The sequence below is a fragment of the Calypte anna genome, chromosome 1 (assembly GCF_003957555.1).
Source record: "Calypte anna isolate BGI_N300 chromosome 1, bCalAnn1_v1.p, whole genome shotgun sequence".
In the NCBI taxonomy this organism is placed as follows: domain Eukaryota; kingdom Metazoa; phylum Chordata; class Aves; order Apodiformes; family Trochilidae; genus Calypte; species Calypte anna.
The window spans coordinates 1,751,286-1,767,686 of NC_044244.1; the positions used below are offsets into that span (position 1 = coordinate 1,751,286).

Here is a 16,401-nt window from a genome sequence, read left to right on the forward strand (position 1 = left end):
CCTCCAGGGATGGTGATTCCACCACTCTGGGGCAGCCTGTTCCAATGTCTGACCACTTTTTATGTATAAAGAGTAGAAAAAAGGAATTTTTTCCTAATATCCACTCTAAACCTCCCCTGGAACAACTTGAGACTGTTTTCTCTTGGTTTATTGCTTGTTTCTTGGAAGAAGAGACCAACCCCACCTTGCTCCAACCTCAGTTCAGAGAACTGGGGAGAAATAGAAGCTCTCCCCTCAGCCTCAACAAAACCAATTCCCTCAACCACTCTTCCTAAGGAGGTTTCCAGACCTTTCCCCAGCTCCATTGCTCATCTCTGGACAGGTTCCAACACCTCATTGTCTTTCTTGTAGGATATAGGTCCAAGATACCACCAAAAGATCAATAAAATAGTTAAAAAAAACACATGCACCATGTTGTCACTCAAAGGAACTGAGACCAAGTGATGTGTTTATTAAGATTACTTCCTGTGGATGCTATTTTTTTTTAAATATTATAAAAAAAAAACTTAAAAAAACCAAAGAACAATAAAAAAACACTAAAGGAGTCTCAAAACCTTGATGGGAAAAGGCAAACTAAGCCCAGGAAAGCAATGAAAACCTGTTGCTGTAAACCAAATACAAAGCCAGGACAAGGAAAGCTCTTTGCACAGCAAGGAGGGCACTAACAAAGCAAAGGGTCTCCCCCCTGTCTCCATTTTTAGGTATCTCTCCCCTCTTTTTGCCTCCTTCCAAATTCACTGTTGCTTTAATAACAATCTCAAAGGCAAAAAAAAAAAAGAATAAATCAAGAAACAAATTATTTTCTTACACATAATCCTCCTTTTGCTGCCAAGAACCTGACCCCAGTTTGATAATCTCATTCCCTGCAAATCAAAATGCTGGAAATTTAAGCTTCCTAGAGTGTTAATTGCAGGCCTGCTCCATTGCTAATCAAAAAATTGGATGTTTTGCATGAAAATGCTCCTCTAATTAATTCTCAGTCATAAAACACCCTGGTTTTAATAACCCCTTCTTGATTGGATAGCCTTTGAAGAGACAGCACAGCTAATCCTTTAAGCCCAAAAAAAAACCCACACGCAGAGGAAATAATAAGTGGGCTTACAAGGTCTGAGCAGGATGATTGCATTAACACTGTCAAACCACAAAAAAAAAATAAAATAAAGGGATTCTCTTCCCTATCCTCCCCCACAACCCCCAAGCTCAAAGCAAACTGTGATCCCAAGCATCACAGGGAAGCAGCTGCATGACAGGAGGTTCACAACATCAAATTCTCCACCTCCTCAGCACAACCAACCTGCTGGTTCTTCAACTGGTTTAATCTCCTTTTCTAAAGGTTTTTTTTTTTTTAATTTTTTAAACCAGGTTTGTCCACTCCTCACAACATCTCCTTTAACCAGCCCAGAATTATCTTGCTTCCCCCCCTTCCTTCCCTCAGCCTGACAACGACTGATCATACACATCTCTAAAAGGTGCTGAACTGAATTTTCATTATCCAAAGTGTCAAGATTTGTTTTTGTCACCACTGAGCACAGCTGACTCCCTCCAGCAGCCCTTTGGTGAATCCAAATGGAACAAGGCACCTACAAATAACCACGTGTCCCCCAGACCTGGCCTTACATTGTGCCCTTGTCACATCAGATGTTGTCTGCATCCTTGCTGCAATTCCTTGGCATCAAAATCTTAATTAGCAGAGTTTCTCTTTGAGTTCCTTAATTACTTAAAAACCTTCTGGTGAGGAATTTGCAGGCTTGGACTGAGCTTTTATGAAAAACATACTGGTGAGGAACCCAAACCCACTCCCCTATCTCAGATCTGTATCCTGGGGATGTTTGGTGCTTTCTGCTCTGGACCAACAAGAAAAAAAACCTCCTCAGATGTTCTACTAATAAAGAAGGTTAAAAAAACCCAGTATTTACATTGTCATGATAACAAACCTTTGTTTCACAGCCAGATCTCCCATCCTATCCTGGAGGTGGACATTATTTCCTTTGAGTTTTGTAGACCTCCTCCAGGCTCCCTGGAATCCTGCTTGACCCTTTGAACTTCCAGCAATAAGCTCAATCTAAGCACCAATAGTTACACCTGAACCATTCAGCCAAGGTCCAAACCTCCTGCAACCCAGGAGAAAGAAATGAAGAGACTTTCAGATAAGAAAGATCATAGAATAGAACGGTTTGGGTTGGAAGGGAACTCAAAGCTCATCCAGTTCCAACCCCCTGCATGGGCAGGGACACCTCCCACCAGCCCAGGGGGCTCCAAGCCCCATCCAACCTGACCTGAGACACTGCCAGGGATGGGGCAGTCACAGCAATCCGGGGAAATTTATCCCCAGGATAATTTCTGTGAGGGCTGTGCTTGGGTCAGGTTTCTGTCATCTGGGTCCTTTCAGCCCTGTCCCCTTCTGCAGGGTCAGAACCCCCCAAGTGGGTCAGTTAAATCAGCTGATGGAAGGACTGAAGTTCTCCCATCTTTGGGCATCCTGATGGACACTGGATGCAAGGAGATCCAAATGCCCCTGGTTTGTGCAGCTCTGAAACACTCCCTGGAACAGCACTTGGGGCTTTTATAGCTCAGTTGGAGATAGACCCCCAAAACATATTTTCATAGAATCATGGAGTGGTTTGTGTTGGGAGGGATCTTAAAGCTCATCGAGGCCCAACCCCCTGCATGGGCAGGGACACCTCCCACAGCCCAGGGTGCTCCAAGCCCCATCCAACCTGACCTGAGACACTGCCAGGGATGGGGCAGCCACAACTTCCTTGGACAACCTGGGCCAGGCTCTCCCCACCCTCAAATTCAAGAAGTTCCTCCCCATCTCTAACCTCAATCTCCCCTTTCTCTCCAAGTTTTAACCCATTTCCCTTCTCCTCTCCCTACCCCCCTGTGTCCAAAGCCCTCCCCCAGCTTTCTTGGAGCCCCTTCAGATATTGGAAGGTTGCTCTAAGCTCACCTGGGAGCCTCCTCTTCTCCAGGCTGAACAACCCCAAGCCCTCAGCCTGGCTTCCCAGGGAGGTGCTCAGCCCTCTGAGCATTTGAGTGGCTCTGCTCTGGACACCTTCCAGGAGCTCTGTGTCCTTCTGATGTTGGGGACTCCACAACTGGACACACAAGAAGATAATTTTGTACAATGTTGCTTGTACAACCTAAAAATCTTATATAAAAATCTTATATATTATATATAATGGCAAAACCTAAAAATCTTATAGTATGTATATATATAACTGCACTCTGTCCATCTTTGAAATACTTGAGTGTTGTATATTCAGAATCCACAAGAGACTCCTACATTAGATTTTCATTGTGGATTTTAAAAATTAAATTTATATACTGCTCCACTACTCCCACCAAGAGAAAATGAACTGTTTGGGTACTTGAAATCATCCCTGACAAGCTAAAGCTGAAGAAAAATGAAGCATAAGGAACTTTTTGAAATAGTAAAAAGTGTGCTGCATCACAGAGTTCTGGACTGAAACCATTTAAATAACTTCATAAAGAAATACAGGATTTTTGCTGTTTCAGTTGAGCACACAGAATGTGCCCATCAATTGAGGGAACATTGCTCTGGGGCATGAATTTCACTCTCTCTGAAGCCACTTAACATTTCCCTGCTTCTACAAGTGGCCAACCTTCCAGTGACAAGAAGAGTACAAACATCTGCAAGATGCTCACGTTGCAGGATCAGAGAGGACACAATTTCTCAATTAAAAAAAAACCAACCAAACAAACAAAAAGTGGGAAAAAAAAACCCCACAACAAAATGAAAACACAAGAATATTTTCAATTCTTTAACCAGCACAAAAGCCCTGGGAGGCAATGATTGCTCAGATTTATACATGTGGACATTAATACCATTAAGTATTCAGACTCAGACCAGTTCAATTTAATCAAAGGCTGAAATTCTGGAATTCTGCCTGGAATTCTGCTGCCATCATCCTCCCCAGCCTGCTGCACTGCATCCCACAGTTTGCACAGCCACAATCCAAATAAAATCCCACTCTGAAGACATTAAGAAGAAGTTTAATTAATGCTGAAGTGCACTGAGCTTCCAGGGTGAAGGAACTAACAAGCCCAAATTTTAAGAGGTGCTGAGCAGCTGTGGAGCCCATTAACATCCAGGGGAACACCAGCTGCTTGGGAGCACTGAACATTTCATTCTTATAAACCACCCAGATGTCCCAATTCCAGCAATGCTGACCTTGAGATGAACCACCAGGGCCTGCACACACAGAGATAAAGGAGCAGTTGGATGCTGTTTTCCATGCTGATCAGCACTCTGGAGGCTTTTTGGATTTTTCACAGTGTCAAAAAACATCTTTTCCCATTTCTACTGATAAACTGGATTGAGGTCATGGTTATCAACAGCACAATATACAGCTCCATGAATTCCCTGAAACAACACCCCAAGTATCCAGGAGAAGCCAGAGCTCACACACCACCTTGTGACCCAGTAAATAAATTCTATCAACCACAGGGTGGATCTTAACAACCCTGGATAGAAATTTTCAGCCAGCAGCACAATGCTGGGGAGACATCTCCTGCCCTTGGTGATCTCCTCTTCCTGATCTTCTGCACACACAAAGGTTGTTCAGAAGTAAGGAAGACCTGAAAGAGGGCAATTCCTGGAATAAAGATCATTGACCAGGGTTATGAGTCCTTTCATTTTTGTTGTTGACATGCACTGATTTATTTTTCATGTTTATTTTAAACTGATTGGCAAAGAAGGGCAACCAAGGTGGGGAGGGGTCTGGAGAACAAGCCCTATAAGGAAAGGCTGAAGGAAATTTGCAGATGACACTAAGCTGGGGGTAGTGTGGATCAGCTGGAAGGCAGGAGGGCTCTGCAGAGGGACCTGGACAGACTGGAGAGTTGGGCTGATTCCAATGGGATGAGGTTCAACATTCCAAGGGCCGGGTCCTGCACTTTGGCCACAACAACCCCATGGGGAGCTCCAGGCTGGGCACAGAGTGGCAGAAAGGGAGCTGGGAGTCTGGATTGCCAGGAAGCTGAACAGGAGCCAGCAGTGTGCCCAGGTGGCCAAGAAGGCCAATGGCATCCTGGGCTGGCTCAGGAACAGCGTGGCCAGCAGGTCCAGGGAAGGGATTCTGCCCCTGTGCTCAGCCCTGGTGAGGCCACAGCTTGAGTCCTGTGTCCAGTTCTGGGCCCCTCAGCCCCTCAGGAAGGAGATTGAGGTGCTGGAGCAGGTCCAAAGGAGGCAACTGGGCTGGGGAAGGGACTGGAGCACAGATCCTGTGAGGAGAGGCTGAGGGAGCTGGGGGTGTTGAGGCTGGAGAAGAGGAGGCTCAGGGGAGACCTCATCACTCTCTCCAACTCCCTGAAAGGAGGTTGGAGCCAGGGGGGGGTTGGGCTCTTTTCCCAGGCAACTCTCAGCAAGACAAGAGGGCAGGGTCTCAAGTTGTGCCAGGGGAGGTTTAGGTTGGAGATGAGAAAGAATTTCTTTCTGGAGAGGGTGATCAGGCATTGGAATGGGCTGCCCAGGGAAGTAGTGGATTCTCCGTGTCTGGAGCTATTTCAAAAGAGCCTGGATGTGGCACTGAGTGCCATGGGCTGGGAACTGCAGTGGGAGTGGATCAAGGGTTGGACTCGATATTCTCTGAGGTCCCTTCCAACCTGGTTTATTCTGTGATTCTATGATTCTATGAATTCGGAATGTTTAGTTTGGAGAAGAGGAAGCTGAGAGGAGACCTTATTGCTCTCTACAACTTCCTGCAAGGAAGTGGTAGGGAGGTGGGTGCTGGGCTCTTCTCTCAAGTAAATAATGATAGAACCAGAGGAAATGGCCTGAAGTTGCACCAGGGGAGGTTTAGACTGGATTTGAGGAAGAATTTCTTTACTGAGAGTAATCAGGTGTTGGAATGGGCTGCCCAGGGAGATGTGGATTCAGTATCCCTGGAAGTATTCAAGAACCATGTCGATGAGGAACTTCAGGATATCCTATGCTAGGTGGTACAGATATTGAGATATATATATATTAACTGGGTGGATGTTAACAGTTGGACACAGTGATCTTAGAGGTCTTTTCCTTTCTTACTGGGAGAATTCTGTGATGTCCAGAATCCACCTTCTGCCCCAGCCCCACAGAATGCAGACACATAAACCCACATAAATGTGCAAGGGAACTGTACTGCTGAAGGCTGCTGGATCCTGTGAAAAGAAATCATTGCAGGTATATGCAACACACAAGGTGTGTGTAACATGTTCAGTACAATGAAATTAAAGCAAGGAGTAGTGCTTTTCAAAAAGATTACCAGCATATGAATTTGGAAATCATAGAATGAATGAAGTTGGAAAGGACCTCTTCTTGAGATGATCATCTCCAACCATCAAGCCAACTAAACCATGTCCTCAAGTGCTAAGCCCACATCTTTTCTGAACATCTCCAGGGATGGTGACTCCCCACCTCCTTGGGCAGTCTGTTCCAATGCTAGGACACTCTTTCCATAAGGAAATTTTTCCTAAGATCCAATCTGAACCTCCCTTGGAACAACCTGAGTCCATTTTCTCTCATCCTACCACCAGACACTATCCAGAAGAGTTGGATTTCCCTTAAGTTTTGCTTCAAACCATGTTTTCCAGATACCAGGTACATTCAATTTAATGAGTTAAACCTCCAGACCCCTGCAGACTGCCCTCCTGCCTTACTGTGCAGCCTCAGTGACAACCTCCTACAGTCCTTGACCTCCCTCCATGACAAGAAATGACATTTTTTTATTCCCAAGAAACTATTGGTAACTGAAGGCAGTGGTGGAATGAAATAAAGGGTCTGCATGCAATTCATTCCACCAGGCAGAGAAAAGCAACCCCTTTTGGGGTGAAATACAGCAGGATCTCAGCCTAGTTCCCAAGGAAAATGAGTGATCTGATCTCCTGTCTGTCCCATCCTCACAACAACTGAGCTGGTGAGCCAATTTCTGCTCCTTTTCATGGCAGTGGTGGACATCTTGGAAGCATCTTGGAAGCAAAAGTGTGGGAAGTGATCACAGCCCTGTGCTCAGCACTGCTGAGGCTGCATCTCAAATCCTGGGCTCAGTTCTGGGCCCCTTGCTACAAGAAGGACACTGAAAGGCTGGAGCATGTCCAGAGAAGGCTGGTGGGGCTGGGGATGGATCTGGAGAAGAAATCTCATGAGAAGCAGCTGAGGAAAGTGGCATTGGCTAGTTACAGAAGAGGAGGCTGAGACCTTCTCACTCTCTACAAATATCTGAAAAGAGCAAGGGGGGTGTTGGTCTCTTCTCTCAAAGTAAAGGGTGATAGGACAAGAAGAAATGGCCTCAAGTTGTTCCAGGGGAGGCTTAGAGGTGTTATAAGGAAAAATTTCTTCATTGAAAGAGTGGTCATGAATTGGAACAGGCTGCTCAGGGCAGTGGTGGAGTCACCATCCCTAAAGGGGTTCAAAAACTTGGCACTCTGGGACATGGTTGTGTTGGGGTGATGGTTGGACTTGATGATCTGGAGGTCTTTTCCAGACTTAATTCTATGATTCTGTTTTATGACTTGTTTCTACACCCCATTGCTGCTTGCTCTGGACATCCTCTGTTTGATCCAGCCATGGCACATGCTGCTTTTTGCTCAGTGGGTGGCTTGGGGACACCAACAGACACTGAAGGGTGCTGGGAAGAAGGTGAGGGACACAAAGCAGATTTAGACACATGGTGAGAATTGTTGCTGATGAAGGAAGGGGCTAAAGGAGAAAAGGAGACTCATCTGAGATGAACAAGGCTTCAGTCATGCAGCTGCTGAAGGAATAAAGCTTTTTTTTACAATATACCTCCATTACTAAAGACAATCTAGAAAAAGAACATTTTATTTGACAAACACCAGGAAGGCTCCAACAAGGAAAATGTAAATTCTCCAGCCAGCAGACAGCAATGCCATGCTCTTGGGAAACAAAAATTAATATGAGATGCTTACTAATGATCATTCCTTTTACTTCCAGCAACATCCTGGGGTTCCACACCTGTGTTAGTCTGGAAGGAGATATTTCAGCCAGGTACTTGCTTGGCCTAAGTCTTCCTCCTCTGGCTTCAGGGGAATAAGACACCAGAATTAATCCTTCCATCTCTGAATCATTTACAGCAGGGCCCTTCCTCCCACTGAGGGATAACGTGTGCCTTATGCACTGCACTATTTCAGTCCAAATAAAAGAGGTTAATGACAAAGCATCACTCAGATCTTCACCCATCTGAAGGCTATTTAAATTAAATTCTTCTTTCAAAAAGTTGGTGTGAGCCAAACTTCAGTAAGTTCCTTTTATTTTATTTTATTTTTTTTATGCATATTTTTCTTTGAAGATCTTTTCAGGAAGGTTTCCTTAACAGCCACCCTCCTCCTCCTGCTGCCACTGAAAAATCATCCCTGTGGATAAAGCTGTCAGGCAGAGAAACAGTGTGGCTTTCAGAGCAGAGTCACATGCCTGCCTTCCAGTAACCTGATTGAACAATGAAGTGATATTTCTCTTTAAAAGGGGTTAAAAAAAATATAAAAATATATATATATCAAAATGCAGATCTTGCTGTGGTCTGGGATTTGGGAAGATTAATGAGCTACCTAAAAGGAAACAGCAGCTTATAATAGAGAGAGAGGATGGTATATTTTTAACATAAAAGTTCAAAGGGAAACTTTTCTTGATGGTTAAACTGTAAAGATTTCTCAAGCAAAGTCATCCCATCTATTGTCCCTCTTGACTCCCTACATTGGCTTTTTGTCACCTATTGCATCACATTCAGACTCTTCCAATTCAGCCAGAAAGGGCAATATCATCTTGTTCCTACCCACACCAATTCCTATATTTTGTCTTTTACTTCTTTGTCAGCTCAGAGGCTTTGTTCCTTACAGCCCTGTGCTAGCTCAGCAGCTGGAAGTCTGCACAGCTCCTTTGCCTTCTCCTCTCTTGAAAACAGTCCCAGTGGCCCACTCTCCACAAATGTTGCTTCAAAATTTGTCTTGTATCAATGAGCAGTCACTGTTTCATAAAATTTGGTCGTGCCCACATGTATTGGGTTCTGAAAGGAACTATTCCAGGAAAGGAGCTATTTAAAAATAAACCCTCAGTTAATGGCAACCACAAAAATACCCAAATTTCAGCCACAAGGTACCTGGAAAAGGACATTGACCTGGAGTGAGTCAATACTGTTTTCTAGGGTGTTCTTACAGTCAGGGTGTGGAGGCAACTTCAAACTCTGAAAGCAACAAAACTAATTCCAAAGAGACCTGAAAATCTTGAGGCAAGTGTTAGAGGCTCTCTGATGACCCCACTGCTGCTCCAAACTCAGTGCTCAGCAGCTCTAAAATTCATAGAATCATAGAATGGGGTGGGTTGGAAGGGACCTCAGAGATCATCAAGTCCAACCCTTGATCCACTCCCACTGCAGTTCCCAGCCCATGGCACTCAGTGCCACATCCAGGCTCTTTGGAAAGATCTCCAGACACGGAGAATCCACTCCTTCCCTGGGCAGCCCATTCCAATGCCTGATCACCCTCTCCAGAAAGAAATTCTTTCGAATCTCCAACCTAAACCTCCCCTGGCACAACTTGAGACCCTGCCCTCTTGTCTTGCTGAGAGTTGCCTGGGAAAAGAGCCCAACCCCCCCTGGCTCCAACCTCCTTTCAGGGAGTTGCAGAGAGTGATGAGGTCTCCCCTGAGCCTCCTCTTCTCCAGCCTCAACACCCCCAGCTCCCTCAGCCTCTCCGCATAGGATCTGTGCTCCAGTCCCTTCACCAGCCCAGTTGCCTCCTTTGGACCTGCTCCAGCACCTCAATCTCCTTCCTGAGGGGCTGAGGGGCCCAGAACTGGACACAGGACTCAAGCTGTGGCCTCCCCAGAGCTGAGCACAGGGGCAGAATCCCTTCCCTGGACCTGCTGGCCATGCTGTTCCTGACACAGCCCAGGATGCCATTGACCTTCTTGGCCACCTGGGCACACTGCTGGCTCCTGTTCAGCTTCCTGGCAATCCAGGCTCCCAGGTCCCTTTCTGTCTAGCTGTTCTCCAACCACTCTGTCCCCAGCCTGGAGCTCCCCATGGGGTTGTTGTGGCCAAAGTCCAGGACTTGGCTTCTCAGCTTTGAAGTCACAGTTGTTCAGTGCAGTTTGTAACACAGAGTTATTGACTGTGGAGAAGTAGCTGTTTAAATCCTACTGCCAACTTGTAGGAGAAAATGCTAGTGCAATATAACAGCTCACACTGTAACATCCCACTGAAGTGCCTGACTTCTTCCAACCTGGGCACTTGTGACAGATTGGGAAGATGAGAACCAGAGTCTCAAAAGGTGAAGAGCTGCAATCAGAACACCCTCCAAGTGTGTGCAAACAGTGACCTCATAATTTAAAAGGCAATTAAATGTAAAAGGTATCTCTGATTTATATTCCCATATGCTGTCAGATCATAAGGTGGACAACTGTCAGCTTCAGTACATCTTTATCCCAGATTCCTCCTTCACCACCCACCCAGAAGTACTTGAACATTCACCAAACAATTCACATTTATACCCTTAATCACCACCACATTTACAGATTTAATCATCAATTCTTTGTACAGTCACCTAAGGGAAGAAATCTGTCCACAAGAACACCATGTAACTCACCACTTCTTTTCACACTGTTGTATTTTTAACTTGTTGCTGAGGGTAATTAACTTATTAAAGAAGGAACACACACATTAATAAAAAATTCTCTTGTAAATTATAAAAAATCTTCAATTAAAAGCCAACATGAGTTGAGATTTCATGAGTATGAAATACCCCAACATGAGTAAGATTTCAAGGAGAAAATCTACCCTTGCCCATCACTGTGATATTTGAAGAGTATAGGTTATTTTCTTGTTATGCTTAGCTTGGTAAGACATGAAATAGAGGAAATTAAATAATTTAGTCCTGCTATACATTCTCATGACAGTCTGAAGATCCTGCCTTGATTTTGCTCCCCGAACCTCTTGTGAATTTGACCACTCAGAAAAAGAAAATAAAATCATGAAATGATGCCATGCTCAGGGGAGAGAACACTTCTCTGGGTAAAAACAGCACTTCCAAAAGCAATATAAACCAGGAAGAGTAGTTCAACTCTTCAAATTCACCATTTCCAAACACTTTGCAACACTTGAAGATGAAGTGTTGTAAAAAAATAAAAAAGAAAGAGAAAAAGAATTGGTCACTTTGGGCCTCACAACAGCATTTTGTAGCTCTTCAGCTCAATCCAGGGTAACTCATTCAGCATATGATGCAAGGAAATAAACTGTAGATAAGGAAGGAGCTCCAAGTACCCAAAATCAGTGCTCCTGGTGAGACTGTCTGCACTTCATCCATTGTTTTATGAGTATCTTTTAAGACCTGGACTTCTAGCTGAAGATGCAGAAGGAATAAAGAGAAACCTTGCTGCCTCACAATTCAGTAAGAATAAACAGAGCTTAAAAACTGGAGGTATTTAAAACACAGGCTGTGTGGCACAGTAGAGAGGTATTAACACCCTGACATAGCAGGGAGAGGATATTCAAACTTCTGCGAAAAAGAATTATCAAAAGTAGCAAATTTTCTACTTTCCTACCTTGAAGTTCTCCACTTCTGCTGTACAGTTCCCTTCTCTGCTCCCTCAAGTAGGCACTCATGCTAATAGCATGGGATGAGGACTCAAACCTGTAATTAAATAAAAATAAACCAGTCAGTTAGCCATCCAGAAAATCACAGAATCACACAGAATCACAGAATGTTAGGGGTTGGAAGGGACTTGGAGAGATCACTTGAGTCCAACCCCCCTGCCAGAGCAGGATCCTTCCTGGGAGCACTGCTCAGCTCTAAACAAAAAAAGATTTTCATGCTGGAGCAAAATTATTAAGGCAGACAAAGGCACATTTTTCCTATAAAGGTGCAAATTCTGCAACCTCAGATCAAGAGAGCTCTGCCAACAACACCCATGACACAGACACAAAAGCCCAGAGATGATCCTCTGCTTCATCACCCAGGCAGTAAAGCACTAATGGGTCAAAAACCTGGTAAAATCCAAATCAAAACCATAAGCTAAAACCATCTCTATTGCTAAGTGGCAGATACATACAAATTAAAAGTTAATATTGTCCTGGAAATGAGGGAGTAATAAATTTCTGTTGTGCAGTAATCCTTTTCTATTGTCCAACACTCCACAGTGACCACTTTGAGAAGTGGAAACAAAGCTCTCCCAACTATTAGAGCCACATAAAGATGATTTTTGCTATTGATAGTAAAAAGGCCCCTGATTGGGCACAAACCTGAATCACAAAGACTCAGGCCAGCTCTGAGTTTGCCAGGCTGGAGCTGCCTGTCCTGTGATCCCAAGCATCCCATGCTTGAACTCATGGCTGGGGACACCTCAGATGGCTGAAAGCTGTCACCCTGCCCAGCAAAAAACACCCTCCAACTTCATCAAGTTGGTTTTTTTTTTTACAAAAGAAAAAAGAAAAAAAAATCCACTTAGCAATTTGTTCTCCCTTTATGGGTAAAGAAAATTTATAATGGATTCTACCCCTCTCCTGTCACTTTTTATCCAGGACAAGGAAATGTAAAGCATGGAATCCAGTGCTTGGCTCCAAGAGGACAATAAACCAACAGAGGTTTGAACTAGGGATGTAATGAATTATCCCCCTTAGTTAAAAATGGAAATAGAGAAATAGAAGATGAGCTTCTGATATTCAGAACAGTGTTGAAAATACCCCAGCTTAGGAAAAACAAGAAGATAAAATTGCTGATTTGTGGTATTACTGGATAGGCAGAGGAGGATGGTGAGATGCAAGGCTCTGGAAAACAAAAAGTCAGAAGCTGGAGCTGCCTGTCCTGTGATCCCAAGCATCCCATGCCTGAACTCAAGGTTGGGGACACCTCAGATGGCTGAAGGTTGTCACCCTGGGCAGGCACTGCCCAGCAAAAAAACACCTCCCAACTTAATAAAATTGCTTTTTTTTTGCAAAAAAAATCCACTAAGCATTTGTTCTTCCTTTATAGGTGAAACCTATTTATAATGGTTTCTACCACTCTCCTGTCACTTTTTATCCAGGAGAAGGAAATGTAAAGCATAGAATACAGTGCTTGGCTCCAAGATGACAATAAACCAACAGAGGTTTGAACTAGGGATGTAATGAATTATCCCCCTTAGTTAAAAAGGGAAATAGAGAAATAGAAGATGAGCTTCTGATATTCAGAATAGTGTTGAAAATACCCCAGCTTAGGAAAAACAAGAAGATAAAATTGCTGATTTGTGGCTTTACCAGATAGGCAGAGGAGGATGGTGAGATGCAAGGCTCTGGAAAAAAAAAGTCAGAAGCTGGAGCTGCCTGTCCTGTGATCCCAAGCATCCCATGCCTGAACTCAAGGTTGGGGACACCTCAGATGGCTGAAGGTTGTCACCCTGGGCAGCAATCACCAGCCCTTTGTGTGTCCTGGCTTCTGGGAAGGAAGCAGGGAGTGGAGACAAAAGATCTGCAAAAAGCCCACGGGGACACAAGGCTTAAGAGGTAAAGTGTCTTTTATGAACATCAAATTCCTCAGGGTGAAGACCTGGAGACACTGACGGTTTGCAGGAACACCCCCGGCACCCTCCTCAACTCTTCTGCTAAGGAAGACTGAAGCAGTGCCACCAACAGGGACACTGGAAACACAAATGTCACACCAGAGAAAAAGCTTTTGTAAGCCTTTTGTGCAACAGTGTTAAGGTTGTTCCTATTAATGAGGTTTTTCTGCCCTAATTTGGGCTGTGAGTACTATTGCAATTTGAACTAAGAACCTTCTATCACAACACAAGCAGTTAAGACTTTAATTAAACCAAAAGTAAATTCTTGGCTCCATATTTAGGATGTGCTCCCTTTTGCCCCTGCTATGCAGCCCAACATGATTGCCATGGCCCAGAGGTCTCTTCCAGGCATCTAAACCACAAGCTTCAGGTGAAGGCAAATGAATAATAAAAGAAAAAATATTAAAATAAAAATATTAAATAAAAATTCAGCCTCCTCCTTGAGACACTGACTCAGATTATTCCTTAGAGCCCTGCATTGGGTTTTGTTGCAGGATCTCATTGCATTTACTTCTTTCCTACAGCCATCCAGCTTCTTCCCCCCTCTCTTTCCCCCCTCTGCCATGGATTTCCTTTCCTGCATTTCTATTCCCACTCAGCTCCCCTAATTCTTGTAACTCCTTTCTCCATGCTGATCCTTCCAAAACAAAGCTTTCCAAAATTATTTGTTTTACCCAGAATTACACATCATTACACCAAAGGCTGAGCCTAATGCCTTGGGTGTTGAACACCTGCTTGTACAACCCACTCCTTTCCCACTCATGCCCAATTTCCACCTTGAATATCTGACCTGTAGGTAGCTGGCAACCTGAACACATGCTTGGCTACCTTGTGGAAGAGAAGAAAGGTTTATGATGGCATAAGCTGAATTTTTCCTTTTTAAAGACAACGTTAAACAACTAAATACATCACCATTTTTTTCCCTAGAGAATTACATCCATTTTAAAGACAGGGAAGAAATGATTTAAAAGCCTCTTCCAAATGCTACCTGATTTCCAGACAAAGGGACACAATAGAGGGGTTTTCATTCTTCCCTCTCTTGCTGGAACACACGACTGGAAAAAGCAGTCAGTGTTAAAATGAGCTTCCAGTGAGCTACCAGAGGGCACTGCACAAACATCTGCATCCAGCTGTGAGTAAAACACAAGGTAGAGCCCTGCCCTAAGAGGCTTGGGGAGGGAGAAATTAAATGCAGACATTCTGATGACAAGTGGAAGGTTCCCCTGATTTGGATGGAGCAAATGGAAAGGCTACAGGAGCCTCACAGCCTGGCACAAAAAGCTCTGAAGATGGGAGAGGAGGCAAGAATGCCACTCCATCAAACACAGACATCCCTCATTGGACTGAGAAATTCCATTTCAGCTGAGATTTCCATAGATATAGTGACAGCTGACAGGAGACAGATAACCAAATAAGAGACCCCAATAACTGCTGCTGTCACTGCAGTGCTCTGTGACAAGACCACGAGTGGGAAGAGACATCCTGCTCCTACAAGGTGACACCACCTTCCCTTTAAACAATTATACTCACACCTTCACTCTGCTGTCAAACTAAGATGGAGCCTTAAAATGCTGCAGGTAAAACAGAGCATCCTTATTCCTCCAACTTAAATAGGTCCAAGAGCCCCCAAGAAAAGACACAAGACAAAGCTGAGCAGCCCTATTTAGCTCCAATATGTATCTGCAAGTCAGAATAAATCCAGAGTGTAATTCTAAAAATAAACAGCCATGAGAGTGTAAAAAAAATAATAATAATCCAAAGGTGGGAGGGAATACCCATGGGTTGATAAGGGCAGGAGGCAGCTCTGAAATCCTCCAATCAACAGTTACCCTTCTAACAACAGGAGATGACACAGCTCATCCTGGGAGAGGCAGAGAGGGCAGTGCAGAAGATTTTGATTTCTAACTGGGGTCTTAGGTACAAGGAGAATACAGTCAAGAGATATCCATGGGCTACAGCACAGAGAGCTCTGGATGATCAAGAAATAAGTTTTAGCTGAAAAAAAAAACCAAAAAAAACCCAACCCCAAACAACAATCCATTAAGAGGATGCAAAACACAGAGCTCCCCTCCCACTTGCCTGACCCAGTCCCTCATTACTGTAATTCCTGCATTATTTCCCTAACATGTAATGATGTAGCTCCAAACACAAATGAGGGCTTCTTTGTCAAACAAAACATCCCAGCTTTATGGATTCCCATTTCCAGCAAATAAGAGGTGAGCACAAGTCTGAGGATGAGTGTTGTGGGAATATTGGGATGATCATCAGCCTGGAGAAAGTTTGGAGCAAGGGGCAGGGGCCTCTTCTCCCAAGAAACAAGTGAGAGGAGGAGAAATGGTCTCAGGTTGCCCAGGAGAGGTTTAGATTGGATATTGAGAACAATTCCTTTATGGAAAGGGTTTTCAGACCCAGGATGCCCAGGGCAGGGGTGAAGTCCCCATCCCTGGATGGAATTCAAAGCCCTGGAGATGTGGTTCTGAGGGACAGGGTTTAGTGGTGGCCTTGATCTTTTAATGGTTGGATTTGATGATCTTAAAGGTCTCTTCCAACCAAAAGAATTCTCTGATTCTATAAAACATCAGCATACATCAAATCACTCCCACCTCAGCAAATATTTCACTGTATTTTTTTAACCTTCAACTCTCAGCTTGGGAGAGCAGAGCCTCACACAGCTTCTCACTGCTCAGATGGTTAAAGAAACACAGCTCAAACCCTGCAGCAGCTCCCAGACCAAGGGGATGCTGAGGACCTGTCAGAAACCCAGCTCCTGCTGCAGCTGAGCACAGTTAAAAGGTTAATGCCTCAAGCTGCTGGTACTCCCCACCACTGCTCCACTTTGCCTTTCCCTGGAATCT

The 16,401-nt window shown here is 44.3% G+C and overlaps 1 protein-coding gene across 2 annotated transcripts in view; it reads right to left on the reverse strand.

Annotated features, from left to right (window-relative positions):
* Positions 1–16,401, reverse strand: part of EXOC4 (exocyst complex component 4) — a 445,477-nt gene that overhangs the window by 301,160 nt on the left and 127,916 nt on the right. For both annotated transcript variants that reach the window (XM_030457542.1, XM_030457550.1), the window contains one exon: positions 11,555–11,643. In XM_030457542.1, the coding sequence (XP_030313402.1) occupies positions 11,555–11,643 (89 nt within the window). The remainder of the gene's footprint in view (positions 1–11,554; positions 11,644–16,401) is intronic.